Here is an 18902-nt window from a genome sequence, read left to right on the forward strand (position 1 = left end):
CATCAAAAACAACAATTCACCATCGTCGTGGACGTCATCATCATCATCACCACTTATAATCATCATTATCATCATCATTAGCATCATCGACATCATTATCATCAACATCATCATCACCATCAATATCATCATCCGAATCACTATCATGATAATGGTAATAATAATGATGATGATCATCATCATCGTCGTCATCATCATAACTGTCATCATAACTGTCATCATCACAATCAATTGTCAAAATTACAATCATTATGAGGATGAGGATGATAATAAAAATGCTGAGGATAATGAAGATGATTATGACGGTGATCATCATCATCATCATCACAATCATCATCATCATCATCATCATCATCATCATCTATGTTGTAAAACTTTCGTTTGGGATCATTTGCCTCTCATCAATGTGGGTTAAAAGTTATCTTTGGCTTAACATGTCGATTAAATTATGGCCCGAGAGATCGGTGTCCAGATTAAAAAGGATTTTCTCTGCGAGATGACAAATGCGTATGAGATTTACTGGCATGGTGAATTACATCTCTTACAAATGCAGGGGTCTGCTGTGTGATATAATAATGGAGCACATTCACTGGGGACCAACTAGGTAAAATCAAAATGCGTTTTACTACGAAGTCCAGTATAGGCGATGCTGCGACAAAATGGTACACCGCATGATCACTATTTTAAAATTCATACAGCATCATAGACATTTGAATTATACGTAGTAGATTTTAAAGCCCTGGTCATATATTCACGACGTGGATGCCGACTCACGCCGACTATTCGTGGAGCTGTTTTTCGTACTGGGTCATGTTGAATCGGCATCTACTACTACTCTACCCGACTCAACAAGACTCACGATGACTTAGTACGAATTAGCCACAAATTGTTTTTGTTGTCCTGATTCGTACTTGTGTCGCCGCGGGTCGTGTTACATCATCCTGAGCCGGCGTGAGTCTTGACCGTTGTCGTCGTGCGTCGTGCATCGTGCTGGTGTCGTACCAGACCTTTGTGATTCAGGATTAAAAATTGATGCCGACTCAGGACGATTCACCAGGAATAACATGGCGACTCGCTATGACTCACTAAGACTAACGCCGACTCAGGACGATTCACTTTAACCACTTGTTTGTTGATTGTTTGATTAGCAAATACAGCAGTAATGGCAAATGCAGCAGTAAATGTAAATTAAGAGATTAAAATATCTTGCATTTTAAACTCTTGCTTGTTGATTGTTTGATTACATATTGCTTGGTGTGCAACTTATTATTAAGACTTTTTATTACCTATATTCCTAGACAACGAATTACCTTTAATTGTGGGTGCTTAAACGTCACGATACTATATAAAAATAAAATTCATATAAACACGTATTAACTTTTAAAGTCATACCAACTCTCATAAAAAGGATTCCTATAAACAAATTATGGAAATAAATTTAACATAAAATTGTACAGAAGGGCGGGACGTAGCCCAATGGTAAACTGTCTGCCTGATGCGCGGTCGGTCTAGGATCGACCCCGCCAGTAAGCCCATTGAGCTATTTCTCGTTCCAGTCAGTACACCACGACTGGTATATAAAAGGCCGTGGCATTTGCTACCATGTCTGTCGGATGGTGCATATAAAATATCGTTTGCTACTAACAAAAATATATAGCTGGTTTCCTTATTAGACTATATATCAAAATTACCAGTTGTTTAACATCCAATAACTGATTATTAATAAATCAATGTGTTCTAGTAGTCTCGTTAAACAAGACAAACTTTTAAAACCAAATTGTACAGAGTATTTAAGCTCATTTGCAGGGCCGTACCCTAATCAAAATCCTGGAAGGGGGGGGGGGCACTACTTATTATAAACAAATGAAACACTATACAAATTAAACCCTGAGATATGTATGCTATTTTCTATAAGCCCCGGTCACACTGTCAAGGATCAGGGCCCGTGCTTATAAAAGTTTTAGAGTCCAGACTCAATCTCTAATGACGTCAGACGCATGCAATTTGTATAGCGTTGTCATGACATTACTGTCTCAGACTCTATTAGAGTCTCGAGTCCAGACTCTAAAAGTTTTATAAGCACCAGACCTGGACGCCGGGTTAACCACGGATACGATCCGGCATCATTTGTGACAATCCGTTGTGGTACGTAGTGGCCCGTAGCTGTCCGTAGTAGTCCGTAGCTGTCGTAGTAGTTCTTGTATGTACGTGAAAAGTTTGAACATTTTCAAAAATTCATCACGAATTGAAGAGCCGTAGTACATCCTTAATGATCCGTAGAAGAACGTAATAATCCGTTCTAATACGTAGTAAACCGTACTAAAACCGTACTTAATCGTAGTAATCCCTGGCCTCAAGCACGGTCACACTGGCAGGACGCCGGCTTAGCCACAGATACGATCCGGCATCATTCGTGACAATCCGTTGTAGTTTGTACAAAACTGTACTGATCCTTAGCGATCCGTAGCGACCCGTAGCGCTCCCCGTTGTCAACTAACCCCTTTCCTTAATAATTCTTGGTTTATCCGTCGAAAACCGTAGTTAACCCGTGGTGCATCCATAGTGGATCGCAGACAGACCACTATCCGGGGTCATCCGTGAGGTTTTCATCCATCGTGGATTCGGCCAGACGATCCTTGACAGTGTGACCGGGGCTATAGGTAGGTACGGCTCTGATTTGTAATACAAGGGTGAGGACGACATACTGGTAAAGTCGAGGTATGCAGTTTGGGCTGAAGTAATTGATAATGTGGAACACAGACTATAGACAGAAGTGCGGGGTCTTCACCTTGGCTGTTCAAGGGCCATTATCAAAATGGGTAACATTTTGGTTCCAGGTTCTAAAGTTTAAACTTAGTTTGTTTTGTGTAACCACACAATTACATCAGATAGCAAGGGACAGGACAACACATACCATATACTTTGATATACCAGTCGTGGGACGCTGGTTGGGGTGCGGAAAGAAACAAGGGCAAAATCTAATCCATCTGTGTCATTTCAGTTGATAGTCACAGTGTCGTACAAGGAGATCTCGGAATGACGTCACAACAAAAGAAAGGAAAGTCGCCACGAAGAGAAAAAACATATTTAACAGTAAACGATGATTGGGAGACTCGAAAATCTTCAGTGGAAACCAACCTGTATTTAGGAATAAACGATGATTGGCAGACTCCAAAATCTTTTGCAGAAACCAACCTGTATTTAGGAATAAACGATGATTGGCAGACTCGAAAATCTTTAGCAGAAACCAACCTGTACATGCTAGAAAACAAGATTGCCTGTGACATCACGTTCCGCGTTGGCCCAACAAGGGAGAAAATTCAAGCTCACAAGTTCATGCTGATTAGCCGCAGTCACGTGTTTGCCGCCATGTTCACTGGTCCAATGGCTGAAATGGGCGAGGTGGATATCCCGGATGTTGGCGTCACCATTTTCAATCTGTTTCTGGGGTAAGTGATAAATATACAGTTGAACTGTTCTGATATCGTCTTCTGTACCGGCCACGGTGGCGTCGTGGTTAAGCCATCGGACATAAGGCTGGTAGGTAAAGGGTTCGCAGCCCGATACCGGCTCCCACCCAGACCGAGTTTGAATGACTCAATAGGTAGATGTAAGACCATTAAACCCTCTTCTCTCTTACTAACCACTAACAAACTAACCCCCAAATAGCTGAGGTGTGCCCAGAACAGCGTGCTTGAAACTTAATTGGACATGGGCACGAAAATAAGTTAAAAGGAAATGTGTAGTGGTAAAACCATCGGATTTAAGACATGTAGGTACTAAACGAGGTGTCACCCATCACCACCACCATCACACACACCCATACTGAGCAGCAATACAGGAAGAAGGAAGGAAGGAACTGTTTTATTTAACGATGCACTCAACACATTTTATTTACGGTTATATGTTCTCAGACATATTGTTAAGGACCACACATATACTGAGAGAGGAACCCCGTTGTCGTCACTTCATGGGCTACTCTTTTTCGATTAGCAGCAAGGGATATTTTATATGTACCATCCAACAGACAGGTTAGTGCATATCACGGCCTTTGTTAGACCATTTGTGGAGCACTGGCTGGAATGAGAAATAACCCAATGGGTCCACCCACGGGGATCGATCCTAGACCGACCGCGCATCAAGCGAACGCTTTACCACTGAACTACGTCCCGCACCCGCTCTAGATTTAGATTCATGAAATCAACCACTATTTTACCCAGTGCCCATTCTGCATTGTACAGAGATACTGCTCTGATCAAATAAAATTGTCATAACTTTAACATTTAAGGGTGTATACTACCAAATCAAATCCCATAGACGACAATAGTAACATATGTGGCTAAAACTCCTACCTGCTACGTATCAACCGACATAAACGCCACGGATATAAATACTACCACCCCTTACACTTAAAGTGAATTAGAAAAAAATGGGGGTCAAGCTGCTCGTTTCTGAGATAACGGGTAGCGTCTATGACTACCCTAGTTTCGCACAGAATTCGAGTACTTTTTTTACAGGTACCCCATACATGTTTCAAGCACAAGGCTAGTTGACTCATTGGTACTAGATGAAATAAAATTGCACTTTTTTTTTTTACCCAGATGAAACTATTATTTTTTACAACCAACACACTCACATTTATAACCAATCACAGGACTTGTGGTGTTCACTTATCTATCAAAAGTTAGGTGCACCTCTAACGTTGACCCAGCCGGAAGTTATTTGGTTTAGTACTACCTTAAAGCTCTATTCTACTGAAATTGTATAGGGACCTGTGTGAATGGTACAGCAATAACATGATTTTTCATCAAGTAGTGACTATTTATATATCAAAATAACACATTTACGAGTCTCATTTGCATTTTTTGCATTATTCCATCACTATTTTAATAATAATGTAATGTGAAAGAGATACTTTTATTTTTATTTATTTGAATACTAGGCTACTGGTAAACATTTGTTTACCAACCATATCAAAACTGGATGTTGTGTTATAAGGTAGTACTATACCAAATAACTTCCGGCTGGGTCAAAGTTCGAGGTGCACCCAACTTTTGATAGAGAAGTGAACACCACAAGTCCTGTGATTGGTTATAAATGTGAGTATGTTGGTTGTAAAAAATAATAGTTTCATCTGGGTAAAATAAATGTGCAATTTTATTTCATCTACTACCAATGTGTCAAGTAGCCTTGTGCTTGAAACATGTATGGGGTACCTGTAAAAAAAAGTACTCAAATTTTGTGCGAAACTAGGGTAGTCATAGACGCTACCCGTTATCTCAGAAACGAGCAGCTTGACCCCCCTTTTTTTCTGATTCACTTTAAGTGTAAGGGGTAGTAGTATTTATATCCGTGGCGTTTATGTCGGTTGATACGATGCAGGTAGGAGTTTTAGCCGTATATGTTACTATTGTCGTCTATGGGATTTGATTTGGTAGTATACACCCATAAATGTACAGTATTTTAAAGAACTAACCCTGTTTTCCGTTAAATTTTTTTGGAAGATGTCCTGTTATGAACATTGACCTATAAATAATTCAAATAACATTTTAGAACAATTATTGTTGTATTACTATAATTACCTATAGACACCTACAGTAGAGACAAGAACAAAAATCGATGTAACTTTGTTATTTACTTTGAGATATTTATTGTGACATAGAGCCTAAACATTTCCGTTAAAAAATGTCCCCTCCTAAACATGGGTCAAATAAATATATACAGGCAGGTTACAAAACTTTAATCATATAGTACATGCATAATAGCCTACAAAAACTAATTTGTATAATTATTGTGTTTGTGTGAATTGTAGTTCTATAAATACACAAGATTTTGCATGTTAAACAAAATGTCCCCTCCTAAACACAATTTTAACATGTATATTTAAACATATTTTTGCAAAGTGCTTTCATTACATTATCAATATATTTACTTGAATGGATACAAAATACAATTCTATACCAATTTCATAATATATATGAAGTTTGATAGATTGTTTTGCAAAAGGGTTGTGAGATATGATGCATTATTGAGATAATTAAAAAAAACCCAAAACCCAACATGTTTATATGTATGATTTAAATTAATTTAACATTAACTATTAATTCACTGATGCAGTGGTAATTTTATGTCACAATGTTCAAGTTCCGGAAAGGATATTTTACAACATGTTAAAGCTGAGCAGATTTGATATTGACATGTCTGGGTGTTGCTATGTATATGTGACTTGTATGGAAGTCTGAGACATTTGTTTGACAATCTGCAGGTGTTAGTGGGTTTGACTGAGAGATCTCAGCTTTGTTTATTCTTCTGTCACACTTGGAAAGTTGTGCAGTGACCAATTTTGGTTCTTTATTCTGTCATGCGTATAAATACAGTCAAACTTTGTAAAACATTCACTATAAGGAGGACATGTATGAACGTGGCCTTTTAACACAGTTGGTTGTTTAATACAGGTGGCTTCTTAATGCAGGTCAGTTCATATTATTACATAATCTGATGTTTTTTTAAGAATATTGTTTACTATGACGAGGGTTATTACATTGGACGAATAACCAATACACAATCATTGTTTCTAGAATTTTTATAAAATCCACTAGCCATGGGATCAGTGATTTTTAAAAATGTACTAGCCACAATTAAAAATTCACTAGCCCACCTTTACTTTAAGTTAATATAATTTTACTAAATAATAGTAATAATCGGATATAACACCTAAAGAAGGCGATAGAGCTCAAAAACACTAACATTGGGAGATGGGATGGGGGCAGGATATTCATATTTACAAAATAGACTAACTGCAACATTTGATCAAAAATAATTCACTAGCCGTCGGGCATGACAATAGTAGTTATTTACTAGCCCAACATTGAATATCATTAGCCATGGGAGTGGGACTACCATAATCTAGACGCCCTGACAATGCAAGTGTAAAGTGCTTGAAGGTGATCATATTTGTTTGAAATTCCTTCATGAGTGTAAAGTGACATCAACATTTAAATGGCCACGGACAAGGTCCTCCCAGACTGTCGGAGTGGAGTGCTTAGAAAGTTGTTTCATCTTTCTTGGGCCTTTAACGGTTGAAGGACATGTGTCTTTTATTCTGCCACAGTTGCAGGACGTAAAATCCAAACATTACAAAATAAAGCTGGCAATTACGGACATTACAAGCTAAGTAGATTATGTGTCTTGTATGAAGCAGTGTGCATATGAATGACAGGTAATCTTTCAATGTTAATTATCTAATTACACCATTACATGCAGATTCATATCAAATATTATTTCCTAATACAATTATGAATCAAATTAAAAAAAAAGATTAAGAGCAGTCTCAGTTTATTTAACTCAAATCTAAATGTTTAAAAACAATGTCCCCTCCAAAACGAAATTGCCATTTTCACACTGCATTGTTTGAAAGCGTATATTACTGCTAATACTAATGCAATCAACTAGTATTCTAAAAAAACATATTGAAATTTCTTTTCTAATTCAGTTATAGACATTCTGTTTGCAGATTAGTATTTAATGATTTCTGTTTAACATAAATAATTTTTAAATAGAAGAATATTGCTAAATATTACCAAAAATCATCAGAAAACTTCAAATCCTTGGCCTTATTAATGAAAACATACTTACTCTTAATAGTTTCCTATTTTAAAAAAAAACCCACCTCAGTTTATATTTAGACATGTATCACATAAAAGCTTATGATTATGCTGTACCTATGTTCCCTCATATTTTTATGCTGTGCATGTAATCATATCATTGATTATTTTATAAACCGTAACAGCTGTAGGTCCAATTTTTTATAAAACATTTCACTAGTCATAATGATTTAAAAAAAAAAAAATATATATATATTGTTTTTATAGAATGCTGCATAGTAATTTTTGGGTCCCAGTGAGACTCTTTATGCAACTTTTCCCGTGAAACTGCCCATTATGGCTTTGTTCTGAAGTTTGGAAAATAATCACCAGTAACTGTGTCCCTTTTGATATTTTAAATAGCTCAATAATAATGAAACATTGAAACATTACAACGATAGTGTCTTGGCGTAACATTAGCGAACTAAAATCATGTTTTAAAACAAATAGCTCAATAATTGTGAAACATTGACACAATTACAGCGATAGTGTCTTGGCGTAACATTAGCGTACTAAAATCATTTTTTAAAACAAATAGTTTAGATCAAATATGCATTAGTTAATTATTTCAAAATAACTTACATTAAAAGTCTGTTTTGTTTAACGACACCAGTAGGGCACATTCATGTATTATTAATTGGCACAACCGTGGCAATTTTGACATAGTCTTAGAGAGGAAACCCGCCATATTTCTTCATTAGTAGCAAGGGATCTTTCATATGCACCATCCCACATAGAGGACAACACATACCATGGCCTTTGATATATCACAAAGAACTTACATTGTACCATTGGAACGTTATCAATGCTGTTCAATATACTGCAGATGGTCAAAACACTGCAAATCGTGTTATATATATATATATATATATATATATATTATAATTCTAAATATTATACAATGTTTTGGCAGGTTTGTGTACACGGATGACGTCACAGTTGACTCGGATAATGTCAGGCATCTGCTGTACCTGGCCAAAAAGTACAGCACAGGAAAGCTGGAAGATGTGTGCCTTGCGTTTTTAGAAACATCATTAACAGCTGAGAACGTTTGCACTATTCTGGAACAAGCCAATTTCTTCAACGAAGATGAGATACATAACAAGTCTATGACGTATATCTTGGAAAACGGAAAGTCGACTTTGGAGTCACCTGATTTTCTGAATTTATCACAGAAGTCTGTACTGGATGTTGTGAAGTCTGATGACCTCCAAGCAGACGAGAAAGAAGTATTCCAGGCTGCCTTTGAGTGGGCCAAGCACCAGTGTGAGCAGAAACACGTGGCCATCAATACGGAAACTTTACGAACACAACTTGGAGACATCGTCCAGCAAATCCGCTTCCATCTTCTGGACAGAGAGTTCTTTGCTCAGACGGTTCACCCGAGCGGCATGCTGACGGATAAGGAACAGTTGGTGTTTCACAACCATGATACATGTAAGACTCTTCCTGTGGCGCCATTTTCTGACAAACCAAGGAACATAAAAAACAAAGTCAGTGATTCATTTGTTTGTCAGTCCTGTGGAAATACTAATCAGCACAATTCCTGGAAATGTAACCATTGCAACGTATGTAGATACTGTGGAAATGCGTTAAAACAGAATTATCGAAGCTATCAACGGGTTTGCAGGGATCTCAGCAGCTGTCCGTACTGTGAACAATATTAAGTATGCTTTCAACCTGAATCTTCTCATCACATGTGCTATCTGTAAATCTTTAAAGCTCTTGAGGTTTGGACTGAATGTTTTACACATAATGTGTTGTGTTGTACTCGTACGTGTATAAACCTATTTCAACAGAATAGGAACTGTTGATATCAGTGAACTGTAAACAACATAATAAAAACTTGTATGTAGTATTGCCGTATTACTCTTAAATTTATTCATTTGTTCTACGACACAGATGAACTGTTGATATCAGTGAACTGTAAACAACATAGGAACTGTTGAAATAATAAACAACATAGTGTTGTTGTGTGTAGTATGTAGGCGTATTACTCTTAACTGTATTAATATGTTTAAAACAGGTGGTGAACTGTTGGTATCAGTGAACTGTAGATTAAATAATACAAACCTGTGTTGTGTGTAGTATTGGCGTATTAATCTTAACTGTATATACTTGTTGTACGATACCAGAGGAACTGTTTGTATCAGTGAACTGTAGACTTAATAATAAAAACGTGTGTGTGTGTAGTATTGGCGTATTACTCTTAAATGTATTAATTTGTTCTACGACACAGATGAACTGTTGATATCAGTGAACTGTAAACAACATAATAAAAACTGTGTATGTAGTATTGCCGTATTACTCTTAAATGTATTAATTTGTTCCACGACACAGATGAACTGTTGATATCAGTGAACTGTAAACAACATAATAAAAACTTGTATGTAGTATTGCCGTATTACTCTTAAATGTATTCATTTGTTCTACGACACAGATGAACTGTTGGTATCAGTGAACTGTAGACTGAATAATAAAATTGTACGTTGTGTGAGGTATTGGCGTATTACTTGTAACTGATTAATATTTTAAGACATTGGGGAACTGTAGTACTATAGATTAAATAATAAAAACCTGTGTTGTGTGTATTTGGCGTATTACTCTTAAACTGTATAAATGTTATAGATGAACTGTTGTACATCTATGATCTATATTAACTTGTGTACGATACTGTGTTGATATCAGTGAACTGTAGATTAAATAATAAAAACGTGTGTTGTGTGTAGTATAGGTGTATCACTCTTAACTATATATACTTGTTGTACGATACCAGAGGAACTGTTAGTATCAGTGAAATGTAGATTAAATAATAAAAACCTGTGTTGTGTGTAGTATTGGTGTATCACTCTTAACTAGTATATACTTGTTGTACGATACCAGAGGAACTGTTGGTATCAGTGAACTGTAGATTAAATAATAAAAACCTGTGTTGTGTGTAGTACTGGCGTATTTCACTCTTAAATGTATAAACATGTTATATGACACCAGAGGAACTGTTGGTATCAGTGAACTGTAGATTAAATAATAAAAACCTGTGTTGTGTGTAGTACTGGCGTATTTCACTCTTAATTGTATAAACATGTTTATGACAAAGAGGAACTGTGGGTGTAGTGAACTTAGACTAAATATTCATGTGTGTAGTATTGGCGTATTTCAAGAATTAACATTGTCTTTCCAGGAACCTGATCCCACCTAGAAAACTCTTCAAATCTAATTGAACTTGTTTGTTCTTTATACATTTTTTCAACAATATTTATAATTGTTTGGGTAATTATTCCCGATTTTCGTTATCTAGCGTTTAGTATAGAAATACATCTTAAATATTATAATTATAACTCGAATGTACACAAAACGAGGAACCTACCTTTATCAAAACTGTTTACTAAAAGATGTCGTAATTATAATCATGGTTTTATGTTACATCTATGTCCAAATGGTATTTACTATGAATATTCTTAGGAAATGTTTTATACATGCAATAGACGAATAAATGTATTATACAAATAATACTCGTATATGTAACTTTTAAATAACACCTACGCACATGAAAAACACGTACAGACACACAAGCAAACACACATAGAACATAGCATAACACGGACAAAGACACCACACACACAATGCAACACACACACACACACACACATACACACACACACACACACACACACACACAAACACACACACTGTCAGTTTCTTTTCAGATATGTGGTGGTGGTGCTACATTCTAGAGGATGCTTTAAAGTTAAACATAATTTCATATCGCTTGCACTTAATGTATGTTTGTACAAAACTCATATTAGTGCTTCCTATGTACTTTATGTAATGTAGAATCAGGCACGAAAGTCCTTTTTGTGAATCCAATCTTACTAACTGCTTGGATATCAAAAATGATGAACACATTTATAATTGTAGTGTAATTATTATTCTCGTTACCTAGTGCATATTATATCACTGCCATTCAAAAACCTTATCTTTCTAATTTGAATTGGACCCAAAACGAAGATTGTTTTGTTGAACGTCACTACTAGAGCACATTGATGTATTAATCATCGGCTATTCGATGTCAAACATTGGGTAATTTTGACATTTAGTCTCAGAAAGGAAACCCGATACATTTTTTTCATTAGTAGCAAGGGATTGTTTATATTCATCATCCCACAGACAGGGTGGCACACCACGGTCGTTGATATCCCAGTCGTGGTGCACTGGCTGGAATGAGAAATAGCCCAATGGGTATCGATCCCAAACCGACCACGTATCAAGCGAGCGCTTTACCACTTGGCTACATTCCGCCCCTGGACCCAAACCGTGTTATAGACTGTTTAAGTGTTCACACTTTATTCAAATGTAAATATGTATTTCATATGTAAAATAGTAATGTCTTTATCCATATAATTAGTGCTGAGCTGTGTCGTGTTTACTACTAGTATATCTGTTTTAAGTTTACTTAAATTCGGGACTCTCTTCTTGTTTCGAGCGTAGCAGTGTATTCGACCATTCCGTATTCGAGCCAACGGAGTTCTTTAAACTTTCATTAATTCATTCAGGTTCAACTGTAAACATGTACACACATTATAATTAACATGTTACCAACTGTATGGTCATTTGCCAGTTGTGTTTGATGGTACCTTATGTAAAGTGTTTGTATCTCATCTTAAAAGTAATAAACAAATTATAAAAAACCCATTGTTTTGTAAATATTGTTATTTTGTGAATAACGTAATTGCTCTGTTAATGTCCATACATTCTGCTATGCGAGAATAAAACCCACGTGAATTCGTGAAAACACTTATTAACGCGCCCCGTAATAGACGAGTTAATTGTTTCTCACGAAGATACTTTGGATGCATTCTCAACATAATGCATTATCATGCTATTTTGCGTGACTGCCAAATTAATGAAATTTTACAATATTGAATGCAAAACCAAGACATTTACAAAACGTATAACCCTAAACGACAGGATCCTTTTGTCTAACAAACAGTTCGATCAGCAAATATCTACAGTGGATGGCTGACATTAGGCGTGTTACATGTGCTAAACGTGTGATCTGTTATTTCTGATTTAGCATTCGACAATCTTCGTTGTATTCCGCCTGAATACACAACTATCACTCGTATCAGGTTTATAAAGCTTAAATTGCATGTTCTTTTGATGGTGCAGTTGTGTGGTCTCGTGGCAGCGGACGGCAGACATTAGTCGTGTTACACGCACTAAACATGTAATCTGTTATTTCTATTTGGTGATTTAGCATTTGGTAGTCTTCGTTGTATTCCGCCTGAATACACAACTATCACTAGTATCATGTTTATAAAGCTTAAAGTACATGTTCTTTTGATGGTACAGGTTTAGTCAGTTGTGTGGCCTCGTGGGCTAAAGCGTTGTCCTTGTTTACTGTGTACAGGTTTAGTCAGTTGTGTGGCCTCGTGGGCTAAAGCGTTGTCCTTGTTTACTGTGTACAGGTTTAGTCAGTTGTGTGGCCTCGTGGGCTAAAGCGTGTCCTTGTTTACTGTGTACAGGTTTAGTCAGCTGTGTGGCCTCGTGGGCTAAAGCGCTGTCCTTGTTTACTGTGTACAGGTTTAGTCAGTCGTGTGGCCTCGTGGGCTAAAGCACTGTCTGCTATATTACTGATGATAATATCACATCACTGAATAACACTGTGACACAGGATGTAGTCCAGTAGTAGTGCATTGTCTGCTATATTGCTGATGATAATATATCATCACTGTGTAACACCAGACACAGTGTAGGCCAGTAGTAAAGCGTTGTCCTTGTTTGCTGTGTACAATATTAGTCAGTTGTGTGGCCTCGTGGGCTACAGCGTTGTCCTTGTTTACTGTGTACACTGTTTAGTCAGTTGTGGATGATAACACACACAAAAGTTGAATAACACCAAACACAGGATGTAGGTTAGTAGTAGAGCACTGTGTGCTATATTACTGATGATAATATCACATCATTGAATAACACCAGACACATGATGGTAGGTCAGTAGTAGAGCACTGTCTGCTATATTACTGATGATAATATCACACCAACACTGAATAACACCAAAGTCAGGATGTAGGTCGTAGTAGAGCACTGTCTGCTATATTTCTGATTCCAGTCAGTGCACCACCACTTGAATATCAAAGGCCGTGGTATGTGCTATACAGTCTGTGGGATTGTACATATAAATTATTCCTCTCTACTACTAATGGAAAAAAAAACACCAGACATCAAGTAGTAGGCCATTAATAAAGCAATGTCTAGTTAAAGCGTCACCGTGTTGCTGATGATAAAATCACATCTTTTCATAACACCAGACACGGGATGTAGGGCAGTAGTAGAGCACTGTCTGCTATATCCTGATGATAATATCACATCATCGACATAACGGCAGACACAGGATGTAGGTCAGTGCCTATAGCACTGTCTTCTATAATTCTGATGATAATATCACATCATTGAATAACACCAGACACAGGATGTAGGTCAGTAGTAGAACACTATCTGCTATATTACTGATGATAATATCACATCACTGAATAACACCAGACACAAGCTGTAGGTCAGTAGTAGAAAACTATCTGCTATATTGCTGATGATAATATCACATCATTGAACAACACCAGACACAAGATGTAGGTCAGTAGCAGAGCACTGTCTGCTATATTTCGTATGATAATATCGCATGACTGAATAACACCAGACACAGGATGTAGGTCAGTAGTAGAGCGTTGTCTGCTATGTTACTGTTGATAATATCACATCACTGAATAACACCAGACACATGGTGTAGGTCAGTAGTAGAGCACTGTCTACTATATTGCTGATGATAATATCATATCATTGAATAACACCAGACACAGGATGTAGGTCAGTAGTAGAGCATTGTCTGCAATATTGCTGATGATAATATCACATCACTGAATAACACCAGACACAAGATGTAGGTCAGTAGTAGAGCACTGTCTACTATATTGCTGATAATATTATCACATCATTGAATAACACCAGACACAGGATGTAGGTCAGTAGTAGAGCACTGTCTGCTATATTGCGGACGATAATATCACATCATTGAATAACAGCAGGCACAGGATGTAGGTCAGTAGTAGTAGAGCACTGATCACATCTGCTATATTGCTGATGATAATATCACTGTCTGCTATATTGCTGATAATAACACATTGAATAACACCAGACACAGGATGTAGGTCAGTAGTAGAGCACTGTCTGCTATATTGCTGATGATAATATCACATCATTGAATAACACCAGACACAGGATGTAGGTCAGTAGTAGAGCACTGTCTGCTATATTGCTGATGATAATATCACATCATTGAATAACACCAGACACAGGATGTAGGTCAGTAGTAGAGCACTGTCTGCTATATTGCTGATGATAATATCACATCATTGAATAACACCAGACACAGGATGTAGGTCAGTAGTAGAGCACTGTCTATGTTATATGCTGATGATAATATCACATCATTGAATAACACCAGACACAGGATGTAGGTCAGTAGTAGAGCACTGTCTGCTATATTGCTGATGATAATATCACATCATTGAATAACACCAGACACAGGATGTAGGTCAGTAGTAGAGCACTGTCTGCTATATTGCTGATGATAATATCACATCATTGAATAACACCAGACACAGGATGTAGGTCAGTAGTAGAGCACTGTCTGCTATATTGCTGATGATAATATCACATCATTGAATAACACCAGACACAGGATGTAGGTCAGTAGTAGAGCACTGTCTGCTATATTGCTGATGATAATATCACATCATTGAATAACACCAGACACAGGATGTAGGTCAGTAGTAGAGCGCTGTCTGCTATATTGCTGATGATAATATCACATCATTGAATAACACCAGACACAGGATGTAGGTCAGTAGTAGAGCGCTGTCTGCTATATTGCTGATGATAATATCACATCATTGAATAACACCAGACACAGGATGTAGGTCAGTAGTAGAGCGCTGTCTGCTATATTGCTGATGATAATATCACATCATTGAATAACACCAGACACAGGATGTAGGTCAGTAGTAGAGCGCTGTCTGCTATATTGCTGATGATAATATCACATCATTGAATAACACCAGACACAGGATGTAGGTCAGTAGTAGAGCGCTGTCTGCTATATTGCTGATGATAATATCACATCATTGAATAACACCAGACACAGGATGTAGGTCAGTAGTAGAGCGCTGTCTGCTATATTGCTGATGATAATATCACATCATTGAATAACACCAGACACAGGATGTAGGTCAGTAGTAGAGCACTGTCTGCTATATTGCTGATGATAATATCACATCATTGAATAACACCAGACACAGGATGTAGGTCAGTAGTAGAGCGCTGTCTGCTATATTGCTGATGATAATATCATGGCCATGAATAACACCAGGAACGAGATGTAGGTCAGTGGTAGAGTGCTGTCTGCTATATTGCTGATGATAATATCACATCATTGAATAACACCAGACACATTGCTATTCACCTGAACACAGAAATGCTCACTACTAACATTCTTTCCTTTGTTAGATCTTTTGTATAGCTTGGGTGTTGATTAACATCCAAGGTAAAATCTTTAGAAGTGTAAGGTAAAATCTTTAGAAGTGTTAGGATCTGGGCACTTTCAACTCAGATATTCAAACGAGACAGTTGTCAGCATTTTGTGGTTTGCAAGGATTAAGATTTAATAAGGTTACTAAATGTTTCATAGTGTTCAACTAAATACTATCATAATATTAAATAGTTGATAGTGTGAAAGTTAGTTGTTTTAATATATAAATTCAAATAGACTTTATGTGATATTGTTAAATGAAATAATTGTTAAGTAAATGAAACATTTAAAGATGTGTGCACGTGTGTGCATGCGTGCGTGTGTTCAAAAGTATATAAAACGTTATATATTATGGTGAGTAAGTGAAGTGGGTAGTGTGTTTGTTTTATAAATTATTATGTATATAATACTTATCTTTATTCTATATCGTATAGATAATATTTATTAATAGATGTCCATGTGTTTATGGTATGTTATTATTTTACAGGCATATGAACATGTTTTAAAGTGGTGGCTTATGAAAGATAAAAAGGGCCCTTGTCCCATATACTTGGTAGGCTACAGATATATTGTTTTGTATAATTCTTTAGATAAATGAATGTTTATAGATAATTGATATATTTAGGTATGTGCTGTGTATTGTTTAATACACATGTAGGTTTATATTTTCAATGCAGATATGTATAACATCTATTGTGTATAATTTAAATGTATTTGAATGTGATTATATGATATTTGTGTATAACTGATTGTTATGTACATTATATGTTACTGATTATATTTATCAGGATTACCGTTTAGTATAATTCTGGTCAATGTGTTAATTCTTAATGTGTATTGGAGATATTTAATATGATTAATATATGCATTAATTATCATGAATATGTTCACATGTATGTGTAGATTTGTTTCTTTTACATAGTATTTATTATTGTATTATGTTTATATTTTAGGGCAAGATTTGATGACTTGATGTTTTGTTGATAACTATGTGAATAAATAAGCATCCAAAAGAACCTGCAGTTTGTGTCATTATAACAATACGGAAAAAATCCACCTGCTACATTTTGGCGTCACCGACAGGATGCTTGTGATTTTCATCTAGACCAGTTTAACTCATCCCACTGCCGAATGGTTCTGAAGTTCTGAGAATTGTTGTGTTTGTGAGTCATTTCATGTGCCTTATTATGTCTATGTGTTATTTCATTGACTGTGATATGGATACTCGTTACATATACTGTTTCATGTGATAGAACTTGACTTTATAACTAACTGTGAAATTGACATGTATTCATGACATTTGTGACATTGATCCGATTCACTAAGTTTGTGACATTCTGTATGATATTGTGATGACATTTCGCACATGTTTACTTATTGTGTTTTCATTATAAACTGTGTTTGGTGAACATTATGACATTCCACTGTAACTGAACAGTTTGTTTTGTTTATGTTTTCGGTGTGATGTCATTAAATGAACTCTATTTGATGAACATTGACATTTGGGGAATTCTTAGTTTGACTTTGTGTGATGCATTAGTTAGCAAGGCCTCGCAATTTATTTATTTGAATTTTGATGTTTATTTGTGTCTATTCTTTCTGATGATTGCCTGCAGTTTTGAATTTAAATTTTGAGATAGCTTGTAATTCTTAATTTAATATTTGAGATTGCTTGCGTCTTTTTTTGTGAGTACCTGCAATTTAGATATTTTATGATCCATCATTTGCAGTTTATTTATCATTATTAATTTAGTTGATTTATGATTACTTTCATTTATTGATTGGTTGCTCTTTACTTATCTCCCTTTCCCCCCTTGTTTGAGCTGCTGATGGTGGTGTCATTTATGTATTTATTTGTATATTATTTAGACTGCCATTATTTTCTTTAGTAGTTTGAATTGTTTTTTTTGTTTTTAATTCTGATTCTGTAATCATTCCACCTCACCAACCCTCTAGTTAGTGAATTTTCCTACTTATTGTTTATTTAGTTTCTTATATTAAATTAAGTTAAGATAACTAAAAATAAATAAATAAATAAAATAAAATAATAATTATAATAATTTGGTGAACAAAATAGTTTTGGAAATAAGAATAGGTTATTTTCTGGATTTACCTGCAGGTTTATTTCGTTTTCCATAACGCATGCACTGCACATAAGCATATTCATTTATCATTCATAAAACGTTATTAAATATATAATTGCTTTACCTGTTGACAATAACGTGGTCAACAGCTTTACGGTTTACACCGTGTATACTATAAAAACTGATTGTCACTAAGGTATATAGTGGTTATTCAGTTGCTAGTTGTTGTTTTTTCCTACCTACTTATTCATGTGAGTTGTTATTTTCCTCTCTTTGTTTTGGCATTTATGATTTGCTTGTTTATACTTATTATTTTTGTTCTCAACATGGAGAAACCCTCTAAAGAGGATGTAGAAAAGCTGATTGATGCATTTTCAGAGCTTGGTGAGATACCTAAAGTTGATACTGCGCAAGATTTGGTTCATTGGATGTCCAGATTTTCTTCTTCGATGGAAACTGAGCCTGGCTTTTCAGGTACTCATGTTCCTTCTTTTTCATCACACGATCAACCTATTGCTGTACTGAACCCAGTTAAACTTCCAGTATTTTCTGGTGATGCAAAGGATGTTGAGTTTGATTGGTGGCGTTATT

The 18902-nt window shown here is 36.0% G+C and overlaps 1 protein-coding gene across 1 annotated transcript; it reads left to right on the forward strand.

The window, feature by feature from the left end:
* Positions 1-2714: 2714 nt before the first annotated feature.
* Positions 2715-9575, forward strand: LOC121377655 (BTB/POZ domain-containing protein 2-like). Its single transcript, XM_041505726.1, has 2 exons — positions 2715-3449; positions 8557-9575. The coding sequence occupies exons 1-2, from the start codon at positions 3037-3039 to the stop codon at positions 9308-9310; spliced, it is 1167 nt and encodes a 388-aa protein (XP_041361660.1). The 5' UTR covers positions 2715-3036; the 3' UTR covers positions 9311-9575.
* Positions 9576-18902: the final 9327 nt, after the last annotated feature.

Source organism: Gigantopelta aegis, chromosome 7, assembly GCF_016097555.1.
Source record: "Gigantopelta aegis isolate Gae_Host chromosome 7, Gae_host_genome, whole genome shotgun sequence".
Taxonomy (NCBI): Eukaryota; Metazoa; Mollusca; class Gastropoda; order Neomphalida; family Peltospiridae; genus Gigantopelta; species Gigantopelta aegis.

Bases quoted from the DNA above. Each gene is read 5' to 3' on its own strand.
- LOC121377655 (XM_041505726.1), top strand. From the start codon at position 3,037: ATGACGTCACAACAAAAGAAAGGAAAGTCGCCACGAAGAGAAAAAACA. The intron at 3,450-8,556 runs GTAAGTGATAAA...ATGTTTTGGCAG, and splicing joins ATTTTCAATCTGTTTCTGGG to GTTTGTGTACACGGATGACG.